This window comes from Mytilus galloprovincialis, chromosome 2 (genome assembly GCF_965363235.1).
Source record: "Mytilus galloprovincialis chromosome 2, xbMytGall1.hap1.1, whole genome shotgun sequence".
NCBI lineage: Eukaryota > Metazoa > Mollusca > Bivalvia > Mytilida > Mytilidae > Mytilus > Mytilus galloprovincialis.
In genome coordinates, this window is record NC_134839.1 from 33670916 (window position 1) to 33687735 (window position 16820).

Here is a 16820-nt window from a genome sequence, read left to right on the forward strand (position 1 = left end):
AATTATTTTTTTAAACAAACAATGAACTCTATATGCATATAGTTGCAATAAAACATAATTGTATTTTAATGTAGTGAAAATCCCTTTTAGGGGGTATTTTTACGGTTATAACATTGCGATTCTGAAATTTCTGTTTTATCAATTATGGGATTAAATTGTTTTCTAATAGTTATTGATTCATGTGTATTCGTTTTTCTAAATAGAAATTTGATGTTGTGCAATATGTTCTCTGCTGTTTATCGCGTTGATTTCATTTACAACACTTTTCCCCTTTTAAATCTTGTGCATTATCATAATTTATATAATGTTTTGTTGAACATGATTCAATTTGTTTTTTTAACAATAAATTGACTATAAAGATTTGTTTTATAATTGATTTGATTTGTGCATTCAAGTGCAACCAATTAGTCGTATTAAAAACTTAAGGTTACACTACCAAATTATTAGGCTAGTATTTTTCATGAATTTATTAACATTCATTATCAATAACATTGTTAACATATATTCCAACCAACTATTTTATCTATCTTTGTCTTATATTCTCTCTCTCGCTCTTTATTTTGTCTTATGTTATTCTGAATAAATTTATTTGTAAATACCTGTACTCTATGTGAGTTGGTACTATCAACATACTGGTGAAAGAATGGTCTTTCTTTCTGTTGGTATAGTATCCACCATGGTACGCTTTGCCCATCCAAACTTTGACATGTTCCATAAACAGAGGTCAGTATAGTTACAAATACGAAGAAACTTCCGACAAACATCTGTGAAGTATAGAACGCATAATACGCATAAGATAACAATCAAGTGATCATAGCATTTATGTTCAAATGTAAAACAGTCTCCAGTCGACCTTACGTATTATCGTGTAAGCCTTGGACCATGTCAATACAAGAGCATACAGAAGGCTGTACATTGTCCTATAATGGTTTACTTTTATAAATTGTTATTTGGATGGAGAGTTGTCTCATTGGCACTCACACTACATCTCTTTTAAGTAAATACAATTGGATTGTTGTTGTTATTTTTTCAGATTGCGTTTTAAAGCTATAAGCCAATTTACTGAAATAAAACATAGCTTGGTAGCTTTAAGTTAAGAATAACACTTGTATATATTTGCCACAACATTTCTGGAACGTTAAGGTACTTTACTTAAATACTTTCAACTCTAAGACATGGATAAATCAAAATCTATAAAGGCAACAGTAGTTTACCTATGTTCAAAGTGATAGATTGATTGAGAGAAAACAAATGCGTGTTACAAACAAAACACTGAGGGAAACACAAATTTAAGAGAAAAACAAAGGAACGACGATAACGCTGAAATGAAAAAAAAATTGCCAGCGTAGAGAGAAACGAATTACTTGATAATAACTTCCATGTTCCTAACTTGGAACAGGACATTTTAAGAAAATAATGATGCATTGAACCTGATATATGGCTAGTCAATTCTCACGCTTATACGACAATGTTAAAACATATCGCTAAAATGCCTATACTGCGTGACAAAAATTCATCAAAGAAACGCAAAACAAATGTATACCACTCATACCACATCTTCCTATATATATATAAAAGTTGACACAACATACAAACCGCAGAAAAATAACAAACCTCTTCCATCAATTACAGATACCACAGGACATCAACAGCAGTGGCGAATTTTCTCAAAGAACAAGCAAATGAGAACTTTCTACAATTATTTTCACAATACCAGTCCAAACAATTTTAATGACAATGATGGTATTGAAAGGCTATTTTGTAACTAGTAACACTACAAACGAAATAACATAACACATCAACCAACCCAAATTTCTAACAGAAACATCATGATAAATACACGAATTTTGGATGTACAAAATACCGAAACACGTCGTAAAGCAATGCTTATTCACACTCGGTATAACAATCATATTCGGAAATATATGTCACGTTCGATACTCAGCAGATAGACAACTAATATGTTTCACCCTAATCTAAGAGGTGGTAAACATGTCAGTTAGCTTCGACACAAACACATCGTATAGATCAACCAATTCGTGATGGTGTCAATAAAACTTATGGAGTGTCACTCTTTTGGGACAGTTTCTGCGAAAGAAACAAACTTTTGTACATGAAGTCAGTATAGTGTGAGGTTGCACGATCATATCGTATCAATTTAAGTGTGAGTCGCCCATCTGTGTCGATTTTGATTAAAAGATATAAATGAAATGAATATGTTAATGTACATTAACTATTAATTTTATCAGCAATTAAAGTTAGTGTGAAACTACCTTATTTAGAGATGGAGTGAATCAGATTTTGATACTTGATCATAAACTATAGAGTACATTCAGTCTGAGACATTTTCATCAACACATTTAACCTTTTTACACTTTACACAATAATTCCCGTTTCTAAACTAGAAAACGAAATTTAGGAGTTAGTCCAGCTTTGTTTTCTGGAAAAATAATGGAAGTATGGAGAGATAAATCGTACCTGTAGTATGTCAAAACAAATCGATTCAAACAAAAAAATTCTGAAAAACACATGATTAAGATGTTTGATTTCTTAATTCTCAGCATGTTATTCAACCAACCATCGACATTCTCTTTGGAACAAACTGTACTACTCTTTTTAACTTGTACATTTTTTCAAATGAGCCTGAATCCATACAGGAACTTCTTTGGAAGAAAACAAAAAGACGTTAGCAGGAATCTGTAACCTTACTTTTCACTACATACATGATGTTCTCCCTAAATATTTCAGTAGTTGGTGACTTATGTTGAATGCAATTATCACATTGAACTTGAGACACGGAAACAATACATACAGTTAGGTATGCCTAATATAGACTTAGGTTTGACAATGAAGATCGATTGAAAACAAATAGATGATTTCAGCTTCGCAGTTGTGAACTTTTAATTTCTAAGTAGCAACATTCAAGCAGCATCTGCATACGATTTATATATCTTCCGAATTATACGATATTCTAGAACTTGTATTTCCAATCATCATTTGCTACATAGATTTTTGCTGCATACAAGGAAGCTTTAAAACCACGCGATCCCAGCGGTGAAGTTGATTCGTCCCGTTGGCAATTTTACGGATGCTTCCACGAATTGATTAAAATATCTCTTTCACGGATGACAACAGCCATGTCCTTATTGTCGTACTAACAGAAGCAACACGACCAGAGCACTCGAAGCCACCACCATGATATTATGTTGACTGTCCGGTTTTTTTTGTCTTAGTCTCTAATTTTCTATGTTTTGTATTGTGTAATGGTATTTGTCTGTCGGTCTTTTTCTTTTTCAATCATTTCGTTGTCTATTTAATTTCGACTTTTCAGTTTGAATATCCCTTTAGTACCTTTCGCCTCTAGTTTATTAAAAAAATCAGAATAACAGCTTGCCAATACTAGCCCATGTTTATTCTTAGTTTTAGTATTTCATTCAAGAGATTATCAAAATCACTCAAGAGGGATTCGTTAATCCCGTTGGTCTTATAATAGATTATAGGATTCAACCTATTCATAGATATAGGAAGATGTGGTGTGAGTGCCAATGAGACAACTCTCCATCCAAATAACAATTTAAAAAAAATAAACCATTATAGGTCAATGTACGGCCTTCAACATGGAGCCTTGGCTTACACCGAACAACAAGCTATAAAGGGCCCCAAAATTACTAGTGTAAAACCATTCAAACGGGAAAACCAACAGTCTAATCTATATAAAACATATATCTTTATCACAACATAGAAAAACAAACGGTAAAATATCAATTGGCAGGCCTAACTCAATCAAAAAACGTAAATTAATACACTATGAACGAATAAATTTGATCGGCGATATCTGAATGCAAATGCACAGTTAATAAATTATTAGGGACAAACAAACAAGTCCAGACAAAACCATGGCATGACACCACTGCGAAATATTTTTAAAACTCTTGGAAAATATTCACTTTAGAAAAAAAAACGGTTTTAATAATACAGGTAAATCTTTTAAAGTTTATACAAATTTAGTAAGAGGAAGTGAAAATTTATATAAAATAACAAAAAAAGCAATATAAACAGTATCAATAGGTCGAATTAACAAGAAAATACGATTTGAGAGTACTCGCAGTTACTGACTACTAGTTTAAAGCCAAAAACAATTAATAATAAAAAATCATATTAGAGACTAACATCAACTAAAACACATCCCAGGGATTTAGTATTTTAACGTAATGAACAGTCAGAGAAGACATGACTTGTGCAATGCCAAAAATAAATGTATCGACAGGTAGTAGGATAGTGAGTAGCGACTTTTATAAAGATACAAATTAACGTATCTGTGTCTCTATACATCCCGCCTCAAAAGAAGATACAATTTAGTTATGTTTTAATTTGCTAATGACAAAATCGATATTAGTGCAAATGTAAACTATATTCAGAGATCTAATTACAATATTGGTACGATAATCCTTACTTATAAGTTTGTTTAAAGGTGCGATGAGATTACACGGATCACGTAGTGATTTCCTCGCTTTATGTACAATATTACCATAAAATTTAGGATGTGAAATACCATTTTTTATAAGTTTTCTACAGGTATAGCCAAAAATTTACTAATCAAATTTGTATCTATAAAAGAATTTAGTAAACGTTTTCAGTAGTTTATGGTATCGAAATCCCGGACACAACAATTTCCAAGTGATGCATTAATTACGTTCGTTAAAATCTATGACATCAGAACACACACGGGGAAACCGAACGAGTTGGGATATATAAACACCGTATAATGGAGACAAAGGCACATTGCCGTCTAAAAAAGGAAAAGAAAATTAACAATAGGAAATGAAAAATCGTCTCTTTTGCCGTAAATTTTAGTATGAAGTTTCCCGTTTGAAATTGAAATGTCTAAATCTAGAAAAGGACAACTGCTGCTGTTTATGTTAGATTTAGTTAAAGTAAGTTCTTTTGGGTAAATTTCTGAAGTATATTTAGAGAACTCTGGATTTACATAAGACTCATCAGTGACACTCATATCAAAATATTTATTAAGCCAAACAAGTACAAAGTTTAAGAGCATTGAGGATCCAAAATTACAAAACATTGTGCCAAATACGGGTAATGTGTGCCTGGGATAAGAAAATCTTTAGTTTTTCGATAAATTCAAAGTTTTATAAACAGAAAATGTATACAAATGATCACATTGTTGATATTCATATCAACACCGAAGTGCTGACTACTTGGCTGGTGATACCATCGGGGACGAAACGTCCACCAGCAGTGGCATCGACCCAGTGGTGTAAATAGTTATCAAAGGAACCAGGATTATAATTTAGTACGCCAGACGCGCGTTTCGTCTACACAAGACTCATCAGTGACGCTCATATCAAAATATTTATAAAGCCAAACAAATACAAAGTTGAACAGCATTGAGGATCCAAAAATCCAAAACAGTGTGCCAAATATGGCTACACAGGCAAATTTCACTCACATCAATTTCATGTGAATCTCACGTGAAATTCACTTGAATTTCACCTCAAACGAGCTTGTACGTGAAATTCACGTGAAATCAGTTTTTGTGAGTTTCGTGTGAATCTCATGTGAAACTAATGTGAATATCACATGAAAATCACGTAAAACAATTTTCATATGAAATTCACATGAATTTTTAAAATAGAGTATTTCAAATAACATCTAAATTTTCAAATTTAATTAAAATCATAAAAAACATCATTTTTTTGGTTGTAAATTTCATGTGAATTTCATGTGAAAAATTTCGTTTCAGATTCATGTAAATCTCACATGAAAATTTTTACGTGAGTTCCATGTATAAGCTCGTTTGAGGTAAATCTCACGTGAAATTTTTCATGTGAATTTCAGGTGAGATTCATGTGAAATTCATGTGAGCAAATTTTGCCTGTGTAAGGTAATCTGTGCCTGGGATAAGAAAATTCTTAGTTTTTCGATAAATTAAAAGTTTTATAAACAGGAAATTTATAAAAATGACCACACTATTGATATTCATGTCAGCACCGAAGCATTGACTACTGGGCTGGTAATACCCTCGGGGACGAAACGAGTACCAAGTCAGGAATATGGCCAATGATATATTATAGTTTGTGTCTGTGTGTGTTACATTTGAATGTTGTGTTTCTGCTGTGTCGTAGTTCTCCTTTTATATTTGATGTATTCCCCTCAGTGTATTTTGTAGCCCTGATTTGGTTTGTTTTTCAATCGATCTATGAATTTCGAACAACGGTTTACTACTGTAGTCTATATTTTGAATATTAGGTAGATATTGATCGACTTTATTATTATAATCCATATTCATATAAACTGCTAAGCATTTTTGTCATGAGCCTTGTAAATATGTTAAAGGTATAAGTTGTCATCTAGCAATATATTTATTCAAGATTCTACATCTTAAAGGTTTCAACTGACGAAGAATGGAGTAGGTCCTGTAAGGGCCGATTTTGGCTCAAGTTTCAGGTTCATCAAACGAAAGATTGTGGACACATTTTAAACACTTAAGTGTTTATTTCAATTGATTCAATTAGTTTATGCGAAAGATTTTAACTGATTTATTTCAATGGATTCAACTAGTTTATGTGAAAGATTTTAACTGATTTAGTCATTAAAAACGCCTCGATTCAAGCTTGAATATGAAAAATCTATCAAATATGCCAAAAAACTTCACTTTTCAGATGGTTTCTGTCAAAATTGAATGTGGCCGCATCCGTGTTCATCCTCAACCTTTATATATGTTATGAAGTATCATCAAATACAACTTGCATTTCAATATTATGAATGAACACGAATGCGGCCACTTTCATTTAAGACGGAAACCGTCTAAAATTTAACTAAAATGCTAAAATTGTGAAGATTTCAATAATTTAGCATGACTTAATGACTAGTGGCTAGTATCTGATAAATGTGCATTGTTTTTTTCAAAAACAGCCCACATTTATGTAACAGAAGCATTCTACTTTCCAGTAAATAGCTAAAAGATTAAATTTGCACAATTTTGTAAGACTGCTATATTTTGGGGTCAAAAAGAGGTCTTACTGAACCTACTCCTTTATGATTAAGAAATAAATAAATTCATAAAACACATTTAAACCTTACAAGTTGTTATTGTTGGCATCTATGTTTGTAGGATCAATGGAAGAAGTTTTTAAATGCTTACAGTATTGACGACTTGCTCATTTTGATAGGTCACTAGTCTAAATTTAACACGTTAAGATAGTCCGTAAGATAATTTCGTTACATGGTGTGCTATTGACGTAATACGGTATATATGGGGTCAGTAAATTCCATACGGTGGTCGAGCTTCGCTCTCAATACATATGGAATTTACTGACCCCATATATACCGTATTAGGTCACCAGCACACTATGTCACTAATAATATCCTATATATGTGCAACTAAGCTGAAAAGAAAAGGATGTATTTTAATTACCTTTGCGTCATATATCTTGTCATTTTGAGTACTGTCAGGTGTTACATTGGTTTTTTTATGTCTTTATAAGTTTTCGTTTTTTTTAAACCATCGTGATACATCACAGTCCGGATATTCGAACACTTTTGTAACAAAGATTTATATACTGAAGTTGAAATTTATACCCAACTTTAAATCTAGATAGTAGATATTATATTACTGACATTCATTGTTAGGTGTCGTATTGTTTTTGTTTTGCGATTTATCATATATTGTTAATCTTATGTTGTCATCTAATGCACTTATTATACAGTGATTCATATCAATTTTAGCAAACATTTTTTGTCCGTTTCATAGTGTCCAGCTGTTAAAATTGTACTTCATCTGCATAGTACTATCATTCTTTATGTGATACTTTTACAACAACATATTTTCAATTCAAATTACAAAGTCATATATTTTAATAGATATATTTATTGTCTTTGTTTAACAACTAGATTCATAACTACAGCTTGTATGCATTAGTGTAAATAGTGAGATATTTTAACTGACAGAACTTAAGATTATTAATTTTGTTAAATTTGCCTTAATAACTCAATAAAAAATGTCAATATTTTCCCTGTTAAGAAATTTTTATTGTAATAATAACATTTTTTTTTATCACCAATCTTTCAACAATTTAATAATGTTTCTGCTCTGTTTAAAAATAACAAGCTTAAAACAGATAAATTGGTAGGATATAAAAAGAGAAGCAAACAAAAACACCAATAAACCAAACAAACACACAAAAATATTCTAGGATGCTTATTTTTTTAAATGTAAGTCATTTAAAGTTTTCGGGAAATAATTTTCTCTAGACAAATAAATTTATGATAAATTTAGAATTGGCATCCTTTTTCTTTTAAAAGTTATGAAAACATAACAAGTAAAGTATTTTGAAATATGTCATTTTAAACGATATGTAATAACACTATGAAAAAATAAGGTAGGGGGTAGTTGAGTCATGTTTTAAATGACACAACATGAATGAAACCAGAGGATTCCAAAAAATGATGTCCTTTCACTCGATTATCCACATTTCCTGCCTCTGATACTGGAAGAGGAACGAAAGATAACAGAGGGACAGTCAAACTCATAAATCGATAACAAACTGACAACGCCATGACTAAAAAGGACAAATAGACAAACAATAGTACACCCGACATAACATAGAAAATTGAAGAATAAACAACACGAACCCCACCAAAAACTAGGGGGGGGGGGGTCTCGGGTACTCCGGAAGGATCAGCAGATCCTGCTCCACATATGGCACCCGTCGTGTTGCTTATAAGATAACAAATCCGGTAAATAGTCTAATTCGGTAGGTCACATTTATGAAAGGGAAGGGTATTGTACTTACGAGGTAAGGAACATATCCGATATCATTTGTGAAACGGTTATTCCATAACGGTCAACCAACTCGTGATGGCGTCCGTACCAATTTCCTGAACTCGACTAAAGATTTGTTATACTATCGCCACTTAAACTTGGTCTTTCACTCTATAATGACACAGAAGGGCGCATTCAAACGAAAATCGTTGAAAACGGTGATTTTCGAAACCGACCAAAGGTCAACATATCTCAGTAGTACTATATTTTCTGCTCCACAGTACTTCATAAGCATCGTCTTCGCCATGCAAATACTGCTCGAAAATATTTATGAAAAATATCAATAATAAATAAGTTATACAGTCTTCATTCTAAATTTGTTGTCCGGCACAATCCTTTAGCTCGAACTGCCGATTGATCTTGCCATCGTCACCATACAAAGTTTCACTGGTCATGATATAATTGAGATCTAAGCATCGTAAACAATAAACAACTAAGATACCTGTTAGCCAAAGGCCCGAATTACCGAATTCCCGACACTAACAAACGGAAGTTCCAAAAAAATACTCAAACAATATCTTATCAGATGAATCAAAAAAATAATGTGGAACGTCTAGCTAAAGAAATAATTTCCTATCTTACCCAATATCATTCATGAAAGAGAAGATTATAAAATCCAATATCAATCCTTTCTCCCTTGGTATCAAGATGAAAAAAGACAACGACAATTTCCATTCGGTAAGCTGGATACTTAAACTTATTGTACACAACTATATATAGCCAGTTCGTTAAGATGTTATAATTTTTCTACACATTTTGCCACCATTCCTTCTAAAGTAAAAAGAAAAATGACAACATTACCGAACTCCAAAGACAATTCAAAACGGAAGGTCCCTTATCAAGCTAATCAAATTGCAAAATTAAAAGCTCAAACACATCAAACTAACGGACATCAACTGTCATATACCTGACTTGGTACAGATATTTTTTCTTTTATAGAAAATTGTGGAATACACCTGCTAGCTTCACCTCTCACTTGTGTGACAGTGACATTAAAACAACATTATACTGACAACTATGTGAGAGAAAAACAAAGACATTAACTGGGGCCCTTTATAGCTTGTTGTTGGGTGTGAGCTAAGGCTCTGTGTTGAAGGCCGTACAAGTTGTTTCCTGGATGGAGACTTGTCTATTTGACACTCATACCACATCTTCTTATATCTATATAATAGGTAAAAATGTCAAAATAGGGGTACAGCAGTCAACATTATGTTAACATCTTAATTATTATAAAAACAAACAATTATGTTGAAGCAAACCAGGTTCAATCCACCATGTTTTTTTCTTAAAATGTCTTATACCAAGTCAGGAAAATTGCCATTGTTATATTATAGTTCGTTTCTGTGTGTCACATTTTAGTGTTGTGTTTCGGTTGTGTCGTAGTTCATCTCTTATATTCGATGTGTTTCCCTCAGTTTTAGTTTATAACCCCGATTTTTTTTCTGAATAGATTTATGAATTTTGAACAGCGGTTCAACTACTGTTGCCTTTATTTACATAGCAAACAAAAAGGCATATAAACAAAGCACATTAGCAAAACTTATTGTGTTGAGGTATATTCAGAAAGCGTTTTCAATCGAAATTCTAAATATCTACTCCAAAATTTGCAGTCACAGTTTTTCCAAATTTTGGCAGTTTTTTCCAAACCTTTGACTTCTGCACACTTTACACTAGTATCCCAATACTGAATTGACAGATCGACTTTATTATTTTATTAATCAGACCGTTTCTTATTCCAATGGGAAACGTATATACACATTTCTTGATTTACAAATGTAGTTAATGAAAAAAAAAATTAAAAACATAATATGCCCCATATGATATCAATGAAATGCTCGACATTTTGATGGACAACATATATATGTTGAGTTTGATGGATTGATATTCTAGCAGACTGTTAGTATTTGTAGATTTTCACTGGCTTTCTCAACGAGATTGATGTTCTCCTTAATACGGTACGTCGAAAGTGAGAAAAGCAAACAAGCTTAGATAACCAATGATAATCTGTTCATTGCTAATTTACCTATGAAGACGTTGTAAATTTCCTTGACAAGGCACGTGTTCCCTTAGTTTCTAGCGATAATTTTCATATCACTCGACTCCGCTGAGAACGGAACTAATCAGTCAGCATGATCAAGGCAAAAGGTCATAAAATAGTGATAATCAAATTTAAAGGTTGAAAAGTTGTTTCAAAAATAATATTGATACGGTCATTTCTGTTAAATTCTGTTCATAAGTTTTCAATTACTCACACTACTAGCGTTACCATCACACGACATTTTGCCATTAGCATGATTTTGTTGCAATGATCTTTAACTAATTGACAACTGTTATTATTTTGTCACTGGCAAATTTATGTAGACAAAACACTTGATTACTAAAATACTTTATATATGTAAAAGCGTAATAAACATATATTTTTACAACATCTGGGTCGATGTCATATTGAAATGTTTATCAGTCTTTAACCGCTTATTTAAAACAAAATCAGAAAAAAAACATTTTGACCTATTTACGTTTGTGAAATATTTTAATATCTCTCCAATATCAACAAGTGATCAGGTGTCAGCTATTTATATTTCAACCTTGTCATAGAACTCCATTCTCTGTTAAAAGACGTTGATAAAGGTACTTGGAATTCAATTCATTTCAAATTCGGGAAACACATCTTTACGCCTACGTGTAAAACAGATCTGATTACACAGATTAGTTATCGACGTATACATTTGTTTGAGTTAAAGAGAACAACTTTTGTTAATTTGTGTTAATATTGTTGTCTGATGTGTTAGATTATTTTGGTCATATAAGAACTTATCTAAAATCTTAATTTTGAACCAGCATACCTCCAAATGAACGAATATAAATAAATGGCTACGGTTACTAACTTCCATATAAAGTTTTTCAATGCTATACAAGCAAAAAATATAATACGACATTTTATTAACCATATTTTACCATTTTGACAGTTTTAAATGATTTATATTTTTTAAAACAATACTGTATAATCAATTATTCTGCTTTCAAACAATTATCCACAAGAGACCAAATGACAAAGACATTAACAACTATAGGTCACAGAACGTCCTTCAAAAATAAGCAATCCCCATACATATAAAAGGCCCAGAAATGTTAGCAGAATCCCAACCCTCCCCAAACCTGGGACAGTGGTATAACAGTACAACATACCAACGAACTGTAAAAATCCGTTGAAAATGGCTTAACTCATCGGATGGATACAAATAGAAATACATCTATTTAAACAGAGAAGACTTGACCGGGTATTTGTATATCAAAACAACAAAACAGACAATAAGTACTGATTTGAGAGTACTCGCAGTAACTAACAACTAATAAATAAATCATGCATCTAAGACTAAATTATCAATCAGAACACATTTAACATCCAATGGATTTAGTTTTAAGACGTCATAAACAGTTAAAGTAAAATATGACCTTGAATTGTGCAATGCCAAGATACAGCACTACAAAAGTCAAAAAGTCTGAAAAGACCAGTTTTTGTCTGAATTTGCATGAATTTTTACTCGACATTTTAAATTGTCTGAATAATTTTAAAAAATAGTACGAATTTGTATAATAAGGTTCTTGATTTTTCTTGACAAGTGTCTTGACAGTATGAACATTGTCTTAAGATTTCTCGATACTTCCTGTATCATCTGATAAGAGTCTTGATTAGTCTTGACCAATTCTTGACTGTCTTAAATTTGTCTCAATTTGTTTTGACATATTCTTGACATTCTTAATAATGTCTGAATATGTCTTGACATATTCTTGACATTATAAATAATGTCTGAATATGTCTCGACACATTCTTGACAGTCTTAAATATGTCTTGACACCATCTCAACTGTATAAATTTCGCCTGAAATGTGACCAGACTTATTCGGCACTGTTTATGACATTCTATTGCTGGTAAATACTCCTTTTTATTACGGCTAAACTGATATCTGAAGAATCAAGGATTAATTTGGTATAGTAAGATATCCTTTTGGCGCAACTAAGTTGGAATACCCTGAGTAATCCCCCATGTAGTTTCATGATGATTTATTTTTATTAAACATTCAATTAATTGTTTTCACTTGGAATATATTAAGTCGAAGTTACTGACAAACAGCATTTAGATTTTAGCTGTTCGCAAAATGTCAGTCAAATTTGCTTTTATAAAATAGGTGTTTTGTAGGCAGTTTTAAAGTGTTACCACGTGTCTCTTTTGGACCCGACATTTTATCTCTTGGGTTTTTGTGGCTAAAAAAAGGGGGGTGAATTTAATAATTTTGTTATCAAAAATAAATATTTGTGATATTAACTCCTTCCTGAAAAGAAAAAAAATGTTTAGATCTATATTTTGCATGTAGGTTTAAGATCCATTTCATGAGACCAATGATTTCTATAGAAATCATTGATAGGATCATTATAAAGACACTTTTTTTTTAAATTATTATCCCTATAGTAGTTAGCAATTTTATTTTAATATTTGGGAATTATTAAATTTGTTTTTATGTTAAAAAAATTAACTTCATAATTTTGAGGAAGAAAATCAATTTTAATCCATTTTTTTTCATCAAAATGATGAAATTCATTTTCATCTATCAACAAACTTTTTGAATTGTAGTGGCATGGTCGGTCAACTGATAAGTTGTATGGCTGATTACAGGTAAAGCAGTAATTTCTATTTGACAGTTGCATCTACTCCGGGGTGTGGAATACCTTGATTTTATGGGGAACATCTTGTCCATGTGTATGCCAACAGATGACATTACACAAATTGTTCATCTGTTAAATGAGTGATTTGTATATCATCATGATTTGCTATTTATATAAACCACATTATGGTACAATAATTATTCACCATATTAAGATTGAAAATATTTGAATGTTGAATGAAACATGTCTACAGTATGATTTAATTTATAAAATTTAGGAATCAAAATTTGTTATCATTTAAAAACCCACATTTAAATTATTTTATGCTTTAGATTTCATAGCCATATTTGCATTTGTAAAAATATTTATATACCCAAATTTTCAATTATTTTACATGCCCAACTTTTATTTTTATTGTAAGAAGTGTAACTTGAAACAACAGTATATAATTTAAAGAGAAATAAAGATAAAGTTATATCATGAATATTGGGCATGATTTGTAGACCTCAGAACTGTCAAGTAAATTTAAGACACAATTCAAAATGTTCAGAATATGTCAAGCCATACTGGGAAAAAAGAAGAATGTCGAGAATCTGTCGAGTAATTTCAAGACAGAATTCAAATGTCAAGAATTCTCAAGAAATATTAAGACCATATTCAGAATGTCAAGAATATGTCGAGTAAATTTCATACAAATTTAATATAAATGAGAATGTGTCAAGAAAAATTAAGACACGAGTCATACTTTTTGGAGAATGTCGAGTAAAATTTCATGCAAATTAAGACAAAAACTGGTCTTTTCAGACTTTAAGACTTTTGTAGTGCAGGTATCGACAGAATGAAGATCCAGGAATGTGTATATGTATATAACAATAAAATTTAGTTTGCTTGTAATTTACTGATAACCAAATTATTATTAATACAAAAAAAAACAAACAATATTCAATGATCTTATAACAGTGTTCAATTGGTAACCTTTTTGAATAAGTTTATTTAAAGGATCGATAAAAGAGGGACAAAAGATACCAGAGGGAGAGTCAAACTCATAGATTGAAAATAAACTGACAACGCCATGGCTAAAATTAAAAAGGCAAACAGACAAATAATAGTACAGAAGACACAACATAGAAAACTAAAGACTAAGCAACACGAACCCCACAAAAACTGGGGTTGATCTTAGGTGGTCCGGAAGGGTAAGCCGATCCTGATCCACATGTTGCATCGTCGTGTTGCCTATGTTATTACAAATCCGGTTAATAGTCTAATTCGGTAGGTCACATTCGTGAAAAGGGAAGGGTATTGTAATAAAGACATATCCGATATCATCTGTGAAACGGTTATTCCATAATGGTCAACCAATTTGTGACAGCGTCCGTAAAATTTACGAAGGGATGATTTCAACCTCACCATTTGGAACGCTAGGTTAAATAGCGTCCTTGTGAGTAGCAATCCTCTAGCAAGCAAATATTTTGTTTTTCGGAAAAAATAAAGTTTTGTAGTATTAGCTTCTATTATTATCTAGTCATTATACAACCATCTGAATATCACAACGAGGATTTTTCACCGCTTCGATAGCAAAATCACTTTAACAATGATAGTCTTAGTCCAGAACCCGTTGTATTTAGGTTGTTATATCGTACTGATTACGAAATAGACAGGTGCAGCCAAAATTCAATTTTCTTTATTGAGCACATGGGAAAAGTGGTGTAAAGCTTGGAAAAATCAGAATATTTGATATTACTACAACATTGTAGATAGTGGATATGGATTATGAAGAAGAACCCCACATTTAAAGTGGGTTAAAAAGTAAAAAAATAAGTACATTAGTAATTATTATTTTCCAAAACAAACCATTCTTTGAATTGTCTATAATAATACTTGAAAACATTATTTCATAATCAAGCTTATATGAATATTTTGGAGAATAAAATTAATGTTTACCAACACCTAACTTGGATAGAAACACATACCTGGTTAGTCTTTCCAATTTGTGACGTCCAAGTTAACCCTCCAAAAGTTCAGTCGGTAAAAAAAGTATATATATCTCCAAAGAAATATCAATAGACTATTTTTTACACAACCTCTGAATATTGCAAAAATATCTATATCTTTTAAACTCTTTTGATTCGTGCATATTTTGTTGAATTGTATTGTTATCGATACGGTAACGTTACGCGATACTCAATTGTATTCAATTATGAAAAGACAGATCATTGAAGCGATTTCAATAAACTTTAAAGATTTTGTATCCCATATTCATATTGGCAATTTCATCAGCAAAAGGTATGTTATTTTCATACATTTTTCCTTAAATAATAATAAAAAAAAAGTTAGCAATATTTTCTTTCAGTCAGTTTAACGTGTGAAAGTATTAATGCAAATATAAAGTAGGACGATATTGTATGAGTGCCTCTTCTCTCACTATATTGTTGCAGAGAAAATAAAAATCATGTACTTATAAAGAAATTTTACTTTGTTTTGCAATTCTGAAATGTATAGTTTGAAAAGCTACAGGTGTATTTTTTACTTTTTGCAAAGTTATATTTTTTTCGAAATACTCAGGATTTTCTTATCCCAGGCATTGATGACCTTAGTCTTGACACCATTTTTGGGAATTTTGGTCCTCAATGCTCTATATTTTTGAACTTGTTTTGGCTTTCTGATTGTTTTGAGTATTAAATGTACTGAACTTTTCCTAGCTTTTTGAACTTTCTATTTTTATGTAGCTACATTTCAGCAGCGCCTGAATACGAAGTATATATTTCCTAATTGATACGATATTCCCGGGCTTGTATTTCATATCATGCTTTCCTTGATAGAGGGTTACTCACTAGGAAGCTATCAAACCAAGAGTTCCAAATAGTGAAGATGAAATCATCCATTCGTACATTTTACGGACACCATCACGAGACGGTTGACCAGATGTTATCGGATATGTTCCTTATGTCGTAACTACAATCCCGTTCCCTTTTCACGAATGTGACCTACCGAAGTAGACTATTCACCGAGTTTGTAATAACATGAAAACAGACGGATGCCATATGTGGAGCAGAATCTGCTTACCCTCTCGAAACACCTGAGATTCCCATCTTTTAGTTGGATTCGTGTTGCTTAGTCTTTAGTTTTCTATGTTTTGTCGAATGAACTATTACTTGTCCTTTTTTTCTTTTTAGACGTGGAGTTGTCAGTTTATTTTCGATCTATGAGTTTAAATGTCCCCCGGGTATATTTTCCCCCTCTTTGATGAGACTGTTTAGAACTGTTTTTATAAGAATAATCGTTTTGCTTTGTGAGTGTTGCATTGGAATTCACACAT

The 16820-nt window shown here is 31.7% G+C and overlaps 1 protein-coding gene across 1 annotated transcript in view; it reads right to left on the bottom strand.

The window, feature by feature from the left end:
- Positions 1-15598, bottom strand: part of LOC143062016 (uncharacterized) — a 71248-nt gene extending 55650 nt beyond the window's left edge. Inside the window, exons 1-2 of the mRNA XM_076233869.1 lie at positions 15475-15598; positions 600-764 (exon numbers count right to left, since the gene is read on the bottom strand). Coding sequence (XP_076089984.1) covers positions 600-764 — 165 coding nt within the window. The 5' untranslated portion in view covers positions 15475-15598. The remainder of the gene's footprint in view (positions 1-599; positions 765-15474) is intronic.
- Positions 15599-16820: the final 1222 nt, after the last annotated feature.